This window comes from Rhamphochromis sp. 'chilingali' (assembly GCF_963969265.1).
Source record: "Rhamphochromis sp. 'chilingali' genome assembly, chromosome: 3".
Classification (NCBI taxonomy): domain Eukaryota; kingdom Metazoa; phylum Chordata; class Actinopteri; order Cichliformes; family Cichlidae; genus Rhamphochromis; species Rhamphochromis sp. 'chilingali'.
Window position 1 is genome coordinate 7,682,757 of NC_137931.1, and position 18,469 is coordinate 7,701,225.

At 40.9% G+C, this 18,469-nt stretch overlaps 1 protein-coding gene across 13 annotated transcripts in view; it reads left to right on the top strand.

Annotated features, from left to right (window-relative positions):
* The window catches only part of mbnl2 (muscleblind-like splicing regulator 2), a 53,592-nt gene extending 39,257 nt beyond the window's left edge, over positions 1-14,335 (top strand). For 6 of the 13 annotated variants that reach the window (XM_080878745.1, XM_080878743.1, XM_080878746.1 and 3 more), the window contains 6 exons: positions 2,088-2,348; positions 5,365-5,418; positions 5,854-6,004; positions 7,681-7,716; positions 8,712-8,806; positions 13,743-13,892. In XM_080878745.1, the coding sequence (XP_080734871.1) occupies positions 2,088-2,348; positions 5,365-5,418; positions 5,854-6,004; positions 7,681-7,716; positions 8,712-8,806; positions 13,743-13,757 (612 nt within the window). In that variant the 3' untranslated portion in view covers positions 13,758-13,892. Of the gene's footprint in view, positions 1-2,087; positions 2,349-5,364; positions 5,419-5,853; positions 6,005-7,680; positions 7,717-8,711; positions 8,807-13,742; positions 13,914-13,955 lie in introns of those variants that run through there. The other 7 variants (XM_080878750.1, XM_080878748.1, XM_080878749.1 and 4 more) reach the window with 7 other exon arrangements.
* The last annotated feature ends 4,134 nt before the right edge of the window (positions 14,336-18,469 follow it).

Sequence of the window (18,469 nt, forward strand, 5' to 3'; positions counted from 1 at the left end):
AAATGAGTATCCTTTATAGTTCAGGAGCTTTTACAGGACCCTCTGTGATGCAGTACTTCCAAAAACATGTCTGCTCTCTCCAAAGATTTTCTTTATACTGGTAAAAAATGCAAACTACTTCCTTTAATTTCCACAAGAGTTTGCAGCGATGAAAATACAGCCATATACAAACTCTCCACTTTGAATTAGCTTTTTTAAATGCGCTACTTGTAGTATAATTTACCTTAGATAATGACCTGAAAGGGTAAGCAAGTTTTTAGCATTCTGTTTTATAAGCAAGTTATAAATGACGTGAATAAATACACTTTGAAGTTGCCTTGGAATGAGTCCAAATAAACAATTCAGGCTCTGAAAAAGTTAAGTGGGAGCAAAACAATTACATCTCAAATCATGTTTCTTTTATAAAAAAAAAAAAAAAGAGGCTGTGAGATTTGTAACTGCGGTAGCTGTTTTATAACCAGCACGTATCCAGGCTTTGTCTTTCAGGGGGGGATCATTTTTCATGGAAACATCAGTATTAGGCTCCTCTCCTCATAGATCTTTATATCAGCTGTGTCCTTGAACACAACTTAAGGGGTATGATTTTGTTATGCCTTGTAGAAGTAATAAATAAGATGGTGTTATTGAAGATTTTGTAATTGGAATTTTTTCAAGATAAACTGCTACTTGCTAGACAGACGCAGTTCGGCTGGGACGCTTTCAGCAACTTCAGCCATCTCCATCTGCCCCCCTGGCAAACGACGCTGAATGAGAATAGCTCTGTGATTGTGAGGCAGTGGAGTTTTTTTTTTTTTTTTGTTTTTTTACCCCGCTATATTTATAAAGATAAACAATAATCTCCCTAAGACCTAGAGGTGATGTGTAGGTGTGTGCCTGTATGTGTTTTTCTGCAGAGTGCTATCACTTAGCAACTGAATGAAGCAGCCTCTAATGAAACAGTATCCCTCTGAGACACTTACATACTCCCCCACAAAGCCATCGTGCACACGTGTGTGTGTGTATATGTCTGTGTGTGCCTGTATATGTGTGTGTGTCTCAGTCCTAGAGTGGAAGTCAAAAGCAGATCCCTCCTGTGATTACGCCCAAGCCTCTGAACAGTTGAACACACACACTTAGGTTTTGTTACGTTTTGTTGAGCCCTTTTCACACTGTGTCCAAAACTAATTAATAGCCTTATTTAAAAAAAACAACAACAAATAACACAAAATTATGTTTTTTCATTTTTCCCTTTTTTAATATTATGTGTATCACATATACGTTTTATTTTGGGGGACGCTGAGAGAAGATTGTTATTGCAGTTATCTTCTTTTTGGAGAGAAGCGCATCACTATGAATAAATCTATATGGCAAATGTTTATACAGTATCTCACAGTGTGCTTTTAATATTCTCCCATATATGTAATATATTATTTATTAACCCGCTGTGCTGCTTCTCACACTCCTTACACTCACATGAACCACTGCAGCCATAATTCATTATGTGTTGGTAATTGTTATTGTTGTTATCATATAGGCGTTGTGTGAAAAAAAGTCTTTTTGCTCTATTATGCAGTATTAAACTTGGAGGATGATTATGCTTGTAAGCATTATCAGTGAGAGCAATGTAAAAAGAGCAAAAGAGCAATCTCTTATTGAACAGAAATGCATGCATTCTGTTGTTTTTGATCATCTGATCAACAGAAATGTAGGTAATATTTGAGTAAATGATGCCCAGCATTAATGGCTTTGACATCTTTTGGGTGTGTCAGAAGTTTTTCTCGACTGGAAAATCCCTGATGTTTCAGGCTTGTCATAGTTAAAACAGTCAGATGACAAAATTTCAAATCCTTAAAGATAAATCTAATAATCTTATCAAGATTTTGATGTCTGCTTGCGTCATCTTGCTTTAAGATGACAAGAAATATAAGGAGCCGCTGCTAGCTAAAGCAATGAGAGCAGCCTTGTTTTGTTTCCTGACATGTACCGAAAGCTAAAGCATTCACTGTTTTGTCTTCTACGTGTGTTTGTTTCCTCTGTGTGAACGTGTCCATGCGTGTCTGTCTGTGTGCGTGTGTGTCCTTGTGTGCGTGTGACTGTCCCGCTTCCAGGTTTGCCGCGAGTTCCAGCGGGGCAACTGCGCTCGCGGCGAGACAGACTGCCGTTTCGCCCACCCGAGCGACAGCCCCATGATCGACACCAGCGACAACACGGTCACCGTGTGCATGGACTACATCAAGAGTCGCTGCTCTCGCGAGAAGTGCAAGTACTTCCACCCCCCCGCCCACCTGCAGGCCAAGATTAAGGCCGCCCAACACCAGGCCAACCAGACAGCTGTGGCTGCGCAAGCTGCTGCCACAGCTGCAGCCATGGTGAGAGTACAGCCCACCTTCTGTGTCTCGTGGCTTCACAGCAGTAGAGCAGGAAAGACACAAACATACTAGTTTCACAAGGTTTCTGCTTGTTTAGTGTTTATAGTGGAAGAGCTTGTAACATTTAGATGGGCTGTTTTATAGCTCTTATATACAGCATACCTGGAACTTTCTAAGAGTTGAGGCTGTGGAAAACTTTTATACTTTTTTCTATTATTTGTGCATCAAATAAATGATGATTGGAAGTTTTATGGATAGACATAAGAAGCACAACATAATATATACAGTATATCGCAGTGAAATCAAATTTATTATAGCAGAGGGGAGGTGGTAATAAAACTGCTGTGCCTGGTGCTACCTGCCTTTATACAAATCACATAATGTTTCAGATCAAGAGACCCTTCTGAGTAAAGTTTGTACTAGTTAGACTACATAACACATAGGCCCTCTGAAGGCAAAACATTAATCCAAATCATCTTGACGTACACGAAACCTAAGCACATGTTGCTGACTGTGTCACCTACAGTAACATAAAATGTGGAGCACTGCTTTATTACTGCACAAAACCTACCCACCTCTGCCGGGTTTTTTCTAGTGGACTCCAGTGCACAATTCACCAACAATAGTCATCCCAAAGAGTGGCCTTTGTATAGAATAAAAAGGCTTTAGCGAGACCTAAACAAATCAGTGTAACTCCGCAAGAACAATCTGTTATTATCTCTCTGCAGTCCTCTTTTATTTTCCAATGCCCTTGTTTCGTACAAAGACAATATCCTGGCTCACCCCCTCATCCAACCCCACTGCTCTCAATGATAAGTGCGGTTCTCTGCAGATCAATACAAATTGAATTTGGGACGGATGAGGATGCAGCATCCTACCTCTGCCTTTATTTTGACCAAATATAAATAAATAAATAAATAAAACTTCCCCAACAATGTGAGGAGCAGACAGAATTCAAGTCAGCCAGAGAGACAGTGAGAAGAGTTTGGCATTATGTCTTGGCTGTGCCCCGCCTTTCCCCGGCCTCTGAGCGGCTTCTTTTGAATGATCCTGTGGCTAACTGCACTCGCACACCTTGCACTGTGCCAGTGTGCTCACTGACTTTTTTTCCTCCATGGCATGGGCATGCTTTGTGCGTCGCACACACCTCTCATTGGCTGGCTCCATTGCTGCTTGCTCTCCTTCTTCTTCCTTCATGACTGATCCACAGCGTGGATGATAAGGCAGGCTAGCGTGTGCACATATTAGCAGCTGCATTCAAGCAACAGCAAATTGAAGCATCCATAAATAAGAAAAAAGGCCTTGAGACCCGAAGGCGCTGTAACCTGATGTTGACCTGACTGCGCTGTTTTCTTAAAGGTACCACGAGTTTATATTGCCGGTGCATCCTCTTCACAATCCTTTGCTCATACTCCTCCCGTCTTCCTCCCCAGTTTATCAACTTTATGACCCAATTCCCAAATTGTGCAGTCAGATTCTGCACTAGAGGTGAGGAGGGCTAACCTTAGGACAACGAGTTGTTTAGTCAGCACCTTTATTCCAATTTTCTTTTAGTCCTTTTATTGAAGCAGAGACCCATAAAACCTGTTTTGCTGCACTGCTGTGAATAGGTAATACCATTATCCATAATTCACTTTTTAAAATCTAAAGCAAATAGGATAAAGCGCACAGTAGATAAGGTTACACATTAACTGATGCAGTTACAGTAAAAAGGTCCTCTCACTGAGATTATGTTGTTTTACTGTGCCACATTACGTGTTGCTTGCCATGCTGTGATCTTCTTCCTCATTACAAAGGCGAATGCAGTCATCTTTGCTTTTCATGTCACTTTAATAGAGCATCTTTCATTTTAACTAACCGCAATGTTTAACTCTGTGGTGCATCAGCAATGCATTGTTGCTGTTTAATTGGACATACATACATACTATTAAAAAACCCACATACATGAAGCATAGGCTTGTGCATGGACCCTTAAGTGCTGTGTTCATCACACCCGTGTCATCTTTTTTCTTTTTTTCCCCCTCTCAGCAGTGACATCAAATATCAGGATGTTTTTTAAGAAGTTAGCACAAAAACAATTGATATAAAATGACTTATTTTTACTTTGTTAGATTAGAGGAATTTTAATAAACAGAGCTCCACATTATGTTATTAAACTGTAACGTTGCCTCACCTTCCCGAGTTCACTGATCACACCTAACAACGCCACACACCCTCACAACGCAGATTTAGTTTGAGGATGTGTCTGTAGTTGAATTGACGCTACAGAGAAGGATGTGGTTGTTAAACTATTTTTGTTAGCCTTTGCTAGTAACTGTACTAATTTGTAGTTTTTTGTTTTGTTTTGTTTTTTTAAATTTGCCTTCACAAAGGTATCCAGTTCTTGCTGCTGGTTGTGAGGGCTGTGTCTTTTTTTACCTCACTCACATCCGAGTCTGTTGTGTACATTTTAACGTTTGTCAGCCTCGAACCACCTCACGTCATCAAATAGGTTAGCTTTCTCCAGGAGCGCCTTAATGGTTGTGTGCGTAGGTCTGTAGTGTCTTACTTTGAACACTGCTGAGAACTTCAGCGCAGATCTCAAGTGTCAGATCAATATTCCTAGTCTGAGCCAGTCGTGTTTAGCGTACTACTTTTCTGTTCTTGCTGTTCAGAAGTAGTTAGTTACTAAATGCTTTCCCGGTAGCTTTGGAGTACATTGTAGAATCTTGCTTATTTTTTTAACCAAAGTTTAATTGTAGATGCTTTTTTTTGGCTTTTGTACTAATTCAAAAAGTAGCAATGTTTCTTTAAAGTAAACGAAACAAAACAAATTTTTGTTTATGTGCATGCCTATTGTTTTGTATGTGGTATACTTGCATTCAGATTATTTTTGTTTTTGTTTTTTTCCTTCTCACCTATCCACAATGCAATGCTGTCCCCCATGACGCACCTCTGCTTGCTGTTACCTGTATGTTAATACGCTTGAATCCCATTGGCCCACTGCCATCATGTGCTCGCTGCCTGCTAATTAAAGACTCAGTCGACTGCCAAAGCAATGAAGCGACCCCTCGAGGCAACTGTAGACCTGGTACTTTGACCTTTCACCTTTTGCTTTGCATGTAGCTTCTTTAATTGTACTGTAGCCACTCACAAAATTTAATTTGGCTCTTTTGTTTTTTGTGAAACCCTGTAAAAGACTTTAATGATATAAATACGTATCATTTATGATCACCAGTGGCAAGTCTAGATTGTACTGTACATTTGTTAACTGAACAACTACAATGTAATGTTAAAATAACTCCAGCTATCGCACTTTCTTTAATGTGTTGTTGACGATTGCCCTGCTACGGTGTAGTTTCTCATTGTCCTTGTGATAGTTACAGCAAGTTTCCATTTTTGCCTTCTTGTGCTGTGCATAGACAAATACCAGATTTAGGAAATGTTAGTGTCGACTTGTGTGAGTATACAGTTCAAATCTGCTGTGCTCCTGTTGTGTGTGTGTGTGTGTGTTGTCGGTGGCTAGGCGTTCCCCCACGGCGTCCTCCAGCCCCTACCAAAGAGACCAGCACTTGAGAAGAGCAACGGAGCGAGCTCCCTGTTCAACCCCAGTGTTTTGCACTACCAGCAGGCGCTGGCCAACGCACAGCTCCAGCAGCCCGCTTTCTTTCCCACAGGTAAGACACACACGCAGCACGCAGATGCAGATAGAAGCAAAGCACTCATAGGTATGCGGAGCACGCACGCACACACAGACGCACAGCTATCCTCCAAACGTGTTGTTGTTTTGGAGCTTCACACGCATAAAAGAGGGGATTCTCAAATGACCGTTTACATCTGTTTAGCCTAATTTTCATCTTTTGGCATGGATTTATTTGAGTGATGCTAATAAAGGCCTTCGCTGTGAGGGTGTGTTTTCAATATTCACTGCGCCATCCCTAAAACTTTGATCTAGTGCCTGCAAATATAAACACATAATTGCTGCCAGGTGGAAGGGCAGTGCGCGCTTTGATCAGAGCAATGAAAGCTATCATATATTACCACCTCAATATGATACACCTGCCAGTCTAATCCCCAAGCATACAAAGGAGCAAAACAAGCCCAACTGTTTCAGCACAAGTGCAATACTAAAATATACAAAATATGGTGATTATTGTTATTTTGGCGATAATTTTATTCCAGTTTTACCAAATTTATTCAGTGATTTTTACCCGCAAATGAACACTCTGTCTGCTTTTCGCACAGAAAATAGCAGTACCTGAAGGGCCCTTGAGTCACTTGCTAAATGAGTTAACTGCAGCTAATATGGTAGCCTGTAGCCACACTCATGACTCATGAGGATAAAACTCCTATCCCTCGCTCTTCTCACTACCTGCCTGCTCTTTTTGTTTCCCTTGGTACGGGATTCCTAATGGTGCTTCATCATCCCTTCCTCTGTGTGTATCTGTGTGTGGGGCGTAGCCTGGCTCACAGTTGCATTTTTTTAATAACCTTTTACATTTCAGATAGGTGGGGTTTCTTCAAAGTTAAGATAAAAAGAAAAGTCTCAGGAGTTGTTTGCCTGTAATATGTATGTGATGGAGGCTTACCTGAGTACAGTAAAAACCCCACGTATCTCCATCTGATCTGGATAGAAGCCTGTGCACATCATTGTACTGATACTGCATGATGCTGCTGTCTGGCACACCTCTTCAGTTTTATTCTTGCCTCTTTTTTTTTTGACCAAAAAGTGCGATTTCTTTGTCTGTTTATTTTTTTGATATGATCATTTAATCATGTGCAGCTATTCAGAAATTCCAAAACAAGAAACATGCAGAACAGCATGTTGTTGTAAGAAGCCTAACATACAATACGAGCAGGCTCAAGTCTTTTTTAAATATTGTGCAGCCTGAAATGATGCATTAATACAATATGTCACCAAAAATGAATATCCTCTGACCTCGGGAAAAACTCCCTGAAAAATGGAAAACTGGACAGACAGACTTACATTAGCGCTGCATTGCACTTTGCTAAACTTGTCCAGATTTTTCCGTACCTAAGTTTGCTTTATGTTAAACTTTGCTGCAGCTGCATATAAACAGTATTCTAACTAATAAATAACTCAACAACTTAATACATCTCTGCTTGCTTTCATAATCAGCCGACATTGCTCCAGTAACAATAGCAACTGAGCTGAGTGAAGTCCTCAAGCCTTTTGGGTTTTTTTTTTCTGTGTGTCTTGTCTAACCTTGTTGTTCTCCTTCCTCTCGATTAACCCATTTATTTCCTCTTCTCTCTCTCTCTCCCTCTCTCTCTCTCTCCCTCTCTGTTTCCCCCCTTTCTCTCTTTATCTTTCTCTGCATGAACACAACAGGGTCAGTCTTGTGCATGACTCCCGCTAGCAGTCTTGGTAGGTTCTGACCTTCTATTTGCTCTCTCACACACACACTGTCTGATTTAGGTGGGAGTTTTGGGGGATGGAGGGGTGGGGGTGGGGTTATGAGTGGGCACTATCTGCAGCCCCCCTTGCAGGTGAGACAAAAGGACATGATTCGAACACTTGTGAGTTATTATCAAGCTGCCCGTTTTGTTTCACCTGGAAGAGATGTGACTTTTCAGCGCTCGTCTCGCCGCTGACTCACTCTCTTGCTAATGTTTAAAGTGTTAGCGTGGACGCCGCAGACTGATCTGTTCTTAAGCTGTAGGATAGTTTTGTCTGTTTGCTGTGCTGTGTTGATCAGGAAATTTAAATCAGTTTCCCAGAGAAATTACACACAAACCGGAGCATTTGTCGCTGCACAACAGGGGATGGGAATTACCAGAAATTCAGCTGATAACATCAGCAGGTCCAACATTAGCAACAAGGTAAACTAATGACTAGAAATAAGCCCTAACAGCCACATCTCTGCTGTTTGACTCGTCAGCCCACACGAATTGAAAAGTTCCCATCCCCATGCCATCGATTCATCCTAATTGGTGTCTTGTGCCCTTTAATTTCTCTGGGAAAAACAGCAAACTGATTTTCCACATAAATTTCCTTACTTGTGATTGTAATCAGCTTCTCTCCTCTTGTTTTTTTTTCTCCCATGCTCTCTTTTCCTTTCTTTCTTTCTTCCTGACCTCCTTTGCTTTGCATTGTGAATGGTTGCATGCCATCTGCCGGTGTAACCCTAACGATGGCTTGCTGGCTCTCTGTAACATCCGCCACCATCAACACCAACAACAAAAAATAAACAACAACCCCGTCAACATGCACGCACGCACCCATGCACGCACGCACGCACCACAACTGTTACCACAACTACCATAATGCTCCACCTACCTGTCCATTGCTACCACCTCCTTCCCTCTTACCCCCATTCCTCCTCTTCCTCCCCTCTTCCCTTTCCCACCCTCAAAACAAAGTCCCAATGATGTACAGTGCTACGCCTGCTACTGTCTCTGCAGCAACAACTCCTGCCACAAGTGTCCCCTACGCAGCAACAGCACCAGCCAATCAGGTTTGCTCCTTTTAAAGCTTTCTTTCATCAGTCCCCGGAGCTCTGAATAAGTACTGGGCTGCGATAACCTTAACCCACACCTAGCCCATCCCCATCTGTCCATCGGTGCACCTGCACAGAGCACGCTCACACTGGCATGAAAGCCTGTGAGTGGGTGTTTTCTAGACAATTTAAAGCAAAAAGCAGTGTACCTCTTATAAATCACAGCCCGCATTAGGCAAACCCAATAAGCACTTCTTCAGAGCTCCCACATTTGCAAGTAGTAGTTGTGTTGTGTTGCACTACTTCCTGATTTTTGTTTTTTTTTGCATGTTCTGTTTGTTTTTTGTTTTTTGTTTGTTTTTTAAAATTAGTTTTATTTTCCACTTTTCTTGTTGTTGTCGTCAAATAAGCCTCTCCATCTGCAGTAGGGGCCTCATCTGTACTGCTTGTGTTCTCTGCAAACACACACGTTCAAGCAAATACACACAGACGATTTCCGCAGCACCTAACAGCCGGTTCGTAACAGCAGCTATGTTGGATCTATTCCTGTTTTCCACTCCTCTCGGCTTCACCTTTTTACCTTTTCCTGGTTGCAGGATAAAAGGGAGAATAAATCATGTGAGGCAACAGTTCTAGGCTACACTTGTCAGGGTGAGAGACGCAGGAAAAAAAAAAAAGAAGATCACAGAAGCTGTCTAAAAATGGCCCCTGATCGGCGGCTCTCCTGTTGCCACGTGTCAAGCAAGAGCCAGGGAAGCAAGGCCAGTTTTTTGAATGCCAGAGTGACACATGTGTGCCCCATTTTAAACCTGGAAGTTTCAGCGCAATGCTGGCACACCGGCCTCATGCAGCTGGCAATCATTTACTGGTAGTTCTGTATAGAGGTACGCTGAGGACACACGGGCGAGCACATGAAAAATATTTCCACCACACGGCATGTGTGTCTTAATTGAATTTAGGAAAACATTCAACATGACAACACGACGAAAGACGCAAATAAATGCGTAAAATTATCTCACTTATTATAATAGCAGTGCCTACTACTATACCAAGGACCAATATAATCCTTCCCCACCTCTTTTTCAGACTCTGCTCCTCCATATTTTTCTTTTTTTGTACTTTTGCTTACTATCTCAATGTGAAAAAAAACCCTTACATTTCCTTGAAATTAAACATTTTCATGATGCCTATAAAAGTGATATCTAACATCAAGATTAGAGCTCTCACCGTAAGAAATGACTGCTCACATTTCAAATTAAAAAAAGGAACATAAATGCTTTCTCCAAGATCCCCTTTCCATCATTAACCACGGGTCTGGTCCCACCACTTGTGCGCTTTATTGCCCCTCATAGGCCAGCAGCGTGTGCACTTCCTGTGAGTCACCGACTCTTCCTGTAATTGGCATGCAGCAGCAGTAGCAGCAGGAAGCAGAGCTGCTCTTTAAAGATGCATGTGGGACAAGGAGCTGGAGAAACACTGACGTCAGCCTTTGCTCTCTGTCTCCGTCTGTCCCCCCCCCACTTACACTCCACCCCCTACCCGACTCTTTCTCTCACCTCCTCTCCAGCCCATATAAAGATCCCTCCAGCTAATGCCAGGTATGAGCAGGGCCTCGGACACAGTTAGCCCTTGTAATCACCAGCTGTGCTGCATTCAGTGCAGTCATAAAAATCATATGGCTTTTCCGAATACACACCCAGGCATTTTCTGAGGGTACGGGGCTGCCGACGTCACTCTGTCCTAAACAGTGGCGCATTTGTCCCGATACTAGCGGCCTGCCGTCAGCTTTTTAGCTTTGATTATTATATTGGTTCTTTAACATAAATCCTGGGCCGAGACAGTTTGAGCCGAACTCGATAATTAATTGGGCGTCGTGTTCAGCCGAGGAAATCTGTGTCTAAAGGGTATTACACACCCCTGTGACGCCAAGATGCTGACACTCGTTAAGACCTCAGGAGTCTGGTCGATTCATGACCTTCTGAACTATTCATGCGACGCACATCGTTGCATGTCCTTGCACATATTAAGCATGTCCTAATGCTGCCGGGGTCTCCAGTTGTGAAGTGCTACATATTACTGGAGATTGTGAAGTTGCAGCACCCTCTGCTGTCGCTGTGCTGCAGTCGACTCAGACTTGCAGCCTAGAGGGGATCGCTTTGGCTGCTGGACTGATGGGAAGATTATGCTCAAGTAGAATTTCACATTGTTATGTCGAGGAGCTCTTCAGCTGGAGCATAAGAGTTGGATGCTTCACCTTGCTGTAGAGGGAACCTGCTTTAATTCTTATCACTTAATTAATATTTCATCTTATGAAATTTGCAAACTAGGTCACTGTGATACCGTGCAGTTCTTATAATTAGCTGATATTAACGCGTAAAAAAGGAAGTACAGCAGTTTAAATGTCCGCTGTGATTTTGCAGCACGTCATCTTCGTCTGCTGTCTCTCTGACTCGTTCTGGGCTGAAACACGCTGCTGGTATCACTGCACCAAATCAAAGGCAAACAGGACCTGCAAACAGTTCTTGGCATTAGTTTGTAGCGTCCTATCTGTTAAATCCCACCCATCTGGCAGCCCAAATTTTTTCCCCTAATTTCCACACTGCACTGCCTTCTCTCTCGACCTGTGCACATCACACGCTCTCTCCCACTGTGGTGACCTCCTGTGATGTGTGGTGTGACCAGCGGCTTCTGTCCTTTGCTGGCCGTCCATTGTCTATTAACAAGCGTCATGTGGCTTTGTTCTGCGTTGGCTTGCTGCCAGTGGCGCCCACATGATGGCAGCCAGCATCTCTCCTACCTGTCAGCCCCCCCTTATAGACAGTCTCACACTGTCTCGCTTTCTCTTTGTTGTGTGGCGGTTTAGGCTTAATCTCTTAAAGAGAGAATACAAACCGAGGTTACCAGACGAGGGTTAAATGCTATTTGCAAATAGTTAGAAGCTTGGTTCTTATCTGCATGAAACACCAAGCTGGTGATGTTGCCACAGCTCATCAGTAAGACAGATATGTATTATTCACTGGCAAATACTTATCTGTGCTCATCTGACCTTTCTCACACATTGTTGTTGTGGTAAACACCTCCTACCTGTTGCTTTGGTGCCAGTCTGCTTCAGAGAAATGATTATGCACAATATGCCACATGGACTGAATCTAAAAGGAAAAGTTTCACAGTTCGTCACAGCCTCCGCTTGAGCACATATGAGGAGCTGTAAAGCAGCTGTACTAATTTAACACTAACCAGCTCAGCTAATGATTTGAAACAGTGCAAATAACACCCTGAGATAAGTTTGAGTTGTTCCTACTTCAACACCTCCACACCTGGCTGTTTTTTAAAATTAAAAAATATATATTGTTATAGTTATTGCATTATTGTAAAGGAGGTTTTAGAAACTGTCAGACTAACAAGGACTTTGTTTAATCAGACAAAAGGCAGATTTGATCCAGATCTAGATTTATATTTGACATTAAATTGATCATAAATGTCACAATATAAAATGCATTTATGGGTAATGGAATCATATTTCTATTAGGTCTGAATTTTGCAGAGATAACAAAGATCCATAATGTTACATCATCCACGTTTATCATATTAAAATACTACTGTGTCATGCAAGCACAGCTGAGACTTTGCAGGTTTTGTATAGTCTCAAAATCTCCTTTAAAAAATGAGCTTTTTTTCTGAAGCTCAATAAAGATATGCCAGTAACAGCTGAATAATCTGGATGTAGCAGGTACCATTTACCAGTACCATTTAATGAAGATGCCAGTTGAGGACCTTTTCTATCTGTTGTGGTAACAGCAAGGGCCCGCAGGCAGCAGGTGCTGTATGAAATCTTCAGCTCGAACAGCTGTCATTTATTAGAACCAAAATAAAATGATTAGAGATGCACCAATTGCTATTTTTTAAGGATTCCAACAACGTCAATGACAACACATTCAAACAAAAATCAACTTCGCTTCAATGCAGAATATTATTTTCATAATAAATTAGTTGTTAGACTTTACAATTAAATAGCCTTCTCTGTGTGAAACTAACGAAAATGAAGTGCTTTTCTCCTGGAAGGGAGAAAACGCTGAAAATGAGTTTTACACACATATTTATCTGATGTACGATACTTATACAAAAACAAAAGCAGGTGCAGCAGAATTATCGAAGAAAATAAAGTTCAGGTACTACATTTTTCAGTGTGTTAAAAGCTGCTAAGTAACAGGACGTCGACACTTTTCTGTTTTTCACTCATCTTCATATTTTTCCACTTATCTGCTTTGATCCTTTGCTCATACCGAGGCTGCTGGCTTGTGGCTAGCTCGAAACTCCGAACAGCTTTAGCTTTAACCACTTTTTCTTTGTTAGCTTCTTTAAAATGTTTGACTAGGTGATGGGGATTTAAGTGTCTTATTAGGTTTGTTGTTAGGAATGCTAGAAAGCCACAGAGGGTGATGCTCAGATTTATTGCTTCTTTACTCGGCACATTTTGCATTAGATAGCAACATGCTCCACTTGAATACAGGGTTGCTTGTAGCTGGATATGGGGCTCTGTGTATTTATACAGTAATAGGGAGAAAACCCTAACAATCAAACAACCCCTACAAGCAAACACTTGGCGACAGTGGGAAAGAAAAACTCAATTTTAACAGGAAGAAACCTCGGGCAGAAACAGGCTCAGAGCAGGTCAGCTGTCTGACAGGTTGGGGGTGAGAGGAGGAAGATTGTGTTTTACAATATTTCTAATCAATTTTATGTAATCTTAGAAATAAACAAAGTTGATTTTCTTCCAAAAACATGGCCACATTTTTTTTAGGTGTAGTGCTAGTCTTTTGATTTATAAAGAATTTCCAAAGCTTTTAAACACAATAGTGTGTGCAGATAAAGTTGTATTTCTGTCTTATAGGTAAACTGAAACGCTCTCTCTCTTTTTTTCTTTGTCGTTGCTTTCTCTGTCTCTGTCTTGCAGATTATCCTGAAGTAAGAGTCAGGAAGGGAACGGAGTGTCAAGAAGCTGCACTAGGAAACCCAAAACATCCCCTCTGTAAATACTACCTAACCTCTCCCATAGAGGTCCAGCAACCTGCATGCTAAGAGTGTAACACTTCAATTTAACCATAAGAACTGCAGTACCGGTGTAACACACACACACACACACACACACACACACACACACACACACACACACACACACACACACAGGAAAAAATAAAAAGATATATACTGTATGTATTGCTAGAAAAAAAAACTATTAACAATAAAACATCAAAAAATATTCTTATGTATAGTACATACATAGCAGACACACTATAGAGGTCATTTTAACAACTGTTCTCTCAGAATACCGTGGATCTCCTCTTCTTGCATATTTATTCTAAAAACCAACCTGCACAATATTCATCCCTTTGGTTAGTCAAGAAAAACACAGATGTTTGATTTGCACTATATGAAAGTATAGTGTTTAATGTTGAAGACAAGGAAGAGTCACAGAGACCCCATGCACAACACACCTACGCACGCGATGCTTTCACGAGGGTTTTTCGTCTTGCGGTCGTTGCTTTTCTCTCTGCAAAAGTTGAATGTCCTCGGGGCAGCCAGGCTCATGAGCTCTTCGTGTGATTGTCCCTGCGAGGGTTCCTGCGCGACCCTCATCTGCCACCCGATGCTGTTAAGATGCCATGATGAAGCTCCTCCCTCCCTTCCCTCTGCCAACTTTTCATCTCTGGAAACATCTTGCCAAAGTTGAGGCTTGGAAGAGGTCACTTTTTTTTTTCTTTTGCCATTGCCCACACTGCAAATAGGACCCACTCGCCATCTTTTTTAGTTGCGTTGCTGGGTTCAGATCTTTGATAGATTGTGCATGCAGTCGTGACAGGAGAAGTCGGAAGATAGTCGTGGCCATTACCGAAAAAGCCTGAAGGCTGGGGTGTGTGCCAAGGGCTCAGCAAAGCGCGAGGGTTTGTTCCAGACATGCCAAGCCTTGTGCGTGTGTGTGCGTGCGTGTGCGTGCGTGCGTGTGCATGTGTGCGTGTGTGTTAGAGACTGATGGTCTGCCGGCAGACTGGGACTTAAAGTGGGATCTGGCACATGATGGTGACACCAAGCCTGGTAGGAGAGCTTTTTACCTGGAGGAGGGTGAAGGATTTAAGTGCTAAGACTAAACAATTAAAAAAAAAAAACACACAAAAAAAAAACGGTGCATTCGACGACACTCGTCAAGCAAACAGATGACTTGAACTTCAACTGGAGGGCTATCTGTGACCGTCGGTTGTTCTGTCCAACCCTACTATCACCGATAATCCTGTTCCATTTTAGAAAACTGTAGAAGTGCCTAAAAAAATTACTCATCAACAACACTTGCATCCAGAGTGTATCACTAAAAAGTCACAGACACAACACACTGGGCTGTCGAGAGCTACAAGGACTCTTTGGGGAAAAGACATCACACTTTTTGGCGTCCCTGGAGGAGATTTCCAGCTAAGCGCTCATTAACATCACAAGTGACTTTACTGAAAAAGAAACGTAAGAAACGACAAATCAAAAATAGCTTTGTAGAATGTTTGGTGACTTTCACAGTGTACCATTGTTTCTTACCATGGTTCTGAATAGTTTACATGAGGAACGTGAGTGAGACAAACATGTATTGTAAACTGTGTAATGTATGTAAAGTGTCTCTTATTTTGAGAGTTTATATTCATGGTTCTAGAAATGTATTCAAAGTTATTTAAGAGTTTGTGTTGTGTCTACTATCAAAGTATGTTTGAACCTCCCCCCCTCTCTAAAAAAAATCCCTCCACCTCCTGGAACAATCATTTGTTTTTGTTTTTTTAGAGCATAAAATGTTCTTTGGTCATTTTACACCAACATTTTTTTCTTTTTCTTTTTTTGTATTTTGACGACTAGCGGTGTGTTTTAACTCATTATACTAAATTTTATTTGACATTCTTCAAAATTCGGATGTAATTTCATGGTGCTTGATTAACATCGACAATCCACAATCATGCTTTTTTTTGAGTTTCATTCACTTTGAATGTCCTCACACACGTTCTGATCTGTGTGTAATATTTGTGGAAGGTGGTTTAAAAAAAAAAATTTCTATTTTGTTGTAATTTATCTTATGTTACTCTTGGTCAAAATTTTAGTCAGAAAAAGAAAACACAATGTTGTAAACTATTCTATTTTGAAATGAATGTAATTTATTGAGCTGTGCTACGTTCTGCACGGTTGGTCATTTCAAGGTCTAACCCGTAGGGGGCCGGCGAATGAGAAGTTGCGCACGTCTTGAGTGGGAGGGGTTTAAACGTCGACCCGCCCTCAGCCCTCCCCTCGATGGAAAGCTACTGGACCTTTCTTGCCTTCTCATCCATAGAAACGATCACGGTGTTGCAGTAATGAGCATAGTTATAGAGTTGCTTGTGTTGTTGGGAAAAAAAATGTTTATTGTATAGATGACATTTTACCAAAAAAAGCAAAGAAAATTTCAAAAAAGATGTACTTTTCACTCTAGTATAATAGTATTTCATAACATAACTTGTTGCAGTGGCAACCAGATGTTGCAATTACTAAAGTTGGGTATTTTTGTAAATGACATTGTTAAGTTGGTTTTTGTTTCTGTTTTTTTTTCTTTGCTAGAACACTGTACAAGGTAGATTGTAAAGAAGATATGAACATTTCTTATTCTTCTCTGAGATTATGACAGTGACCTAATATTTTCATTAGTAAGTAACAGCCTCTATAGTGCTGTGACTGTAACACTTAGAGATATAAAATTCATCGATGTTACATAGATTACATATAAATATATATAAAAAATATATATATATAAATATAAGAACTAAATAATCTATAAATTAATAAGATGTTCAACTTTCCCCCTGACAAAGGACCTCTAGGTTCCACACAGATACATTTTATTCGAGGCTTATGTATCACTAGTCTTTAGGATTGCACTTTCATATTGTTTATTGATCTGTTCTGTTTTTCACTTCCTTCAAGGGTAAATCTGTTCATCAGTAAATGGCAGATATTACCAGTAAATGACTTCAATTCAACACGTTGCATGAGAGAAAACAATCTTTTCTTTTCTTACTAAATTATAACGTACTGAATGTTTCTAGTGAATAAAAAAAAATGTCTGTACACAAAATGTCCTTATTTGGTGCCCCCTGTGTATGGACTTTCTCTTGAAATGTTTTTTTTTTTTATTGTGTTGGCAATGATTGACTGATGGTAACAGCACTTTCTGAGCAGTTGGCCGACTGAGCAGACTCAACTTATCCAAACACTTTGCCTTATCTTGAGTCCATCGTACTTAAGGTTTTATGTTTTAAAGAGCTCTTATGAAATTTATTAAACAGACCTAAGTGGGTCTCTCTCTTTCTCTTCTCAAATCCCTTCAGAGTTTCATTTGAACTATGAATCTTTATATCGGAAATCATTTTTTTAAGGTTCTAACGTATGCGTCACAAGGCCAAAAGTGAGAGGAGACTGCAGCAGAGCAAACAGTCACCGATCTTTACTTCCTGTCTCCCAAATCTGTGAGTGAAATCGTTTGGGTCCCATTGCCTTACAATGGAACATGCAATTCACAGCTTTAGCCAGCAGAGGACACTATACCAGAGACTGAAGGTTAAGAAGTGTGGCTGCCTGTGTCATCATTGTTGCAGTGTACCTCACCAACAAAGTCAAGACATGAAAACCAATTGACAAGAAGACCCACGTCAGATTTCTAGTTTCAGTGTAAACATTTTTAAATGTTTTGGGTTTTTTTGCATATATTTTGTGCTACTTTATGTTTCTATAGTCAAATGTTTCTTTGGTTCCAGCAAGATAGTGTAAAATCTATTGAAAGAAAGAAATAAAGAAAATTAAAGTAATGATTTTTGCTTTGGATCTCGTTTGTGTCACACTCTCTCTTCAGTAACCCACAGAGATGTTTGCTCTAAGTAGTAACAGTACTGTAGCTCTGTCTACTGCAGTGCCGAACATCCTGCTTTACCCAGAGTTTTTATTAGAGGCCCTCTCGAGGGCCCCTGGTGGTCCCTAAAGCCCACTGCCTTAAAAGCAAATAAACATCAGCTCTCATGAAAAGAGATTATAAAGCTGCGTGCATTAAAACATCTGAGAGTTGCAGCATGAAGTTTTTGCCGGAGTTGATAAAACATAATGAGAGGACCCAAGAGCAGGACAAGTAAGCGCTTTTTCCATTATTTATTTTCTGCCATTTCCCGTTACTGCAGTGGAGTAGTGCTTTTCTGAAGGGGGAAAGCAGCTATGAGGGGTTATTAGTACCACAATGGTAATGTGTAGTTAACTGCCGTTTGATGACAGCAGTGGACGGGCCTCTCAGCAGCTGCTTATCATGTGTCACTAATTAGATAATAGCCTTCTTAAATTCATTACGATGAGCTGCAGTCCTCGTTGAACAAATGACACGAACACAGCCTCCCTTCTCTAGTGCTCTTGATATTTACACTACAACTAGAACAAAGTAATCACAGAGGGTATAGCTAACACAAACTATAATAAATAAAAAACACAGGTTATTGCAGAAACATGGTGACAAAGATTAACTGTAAAGAAAGTAAAAAGAATCATCATAAAAATGCCCCCAAAATTTGTTTGAATTTCAGCCTCTGTCCAGATTATTTGTTCCTGTCTTGCACCACGTCTTTACACAGTTATTACACCCATTGA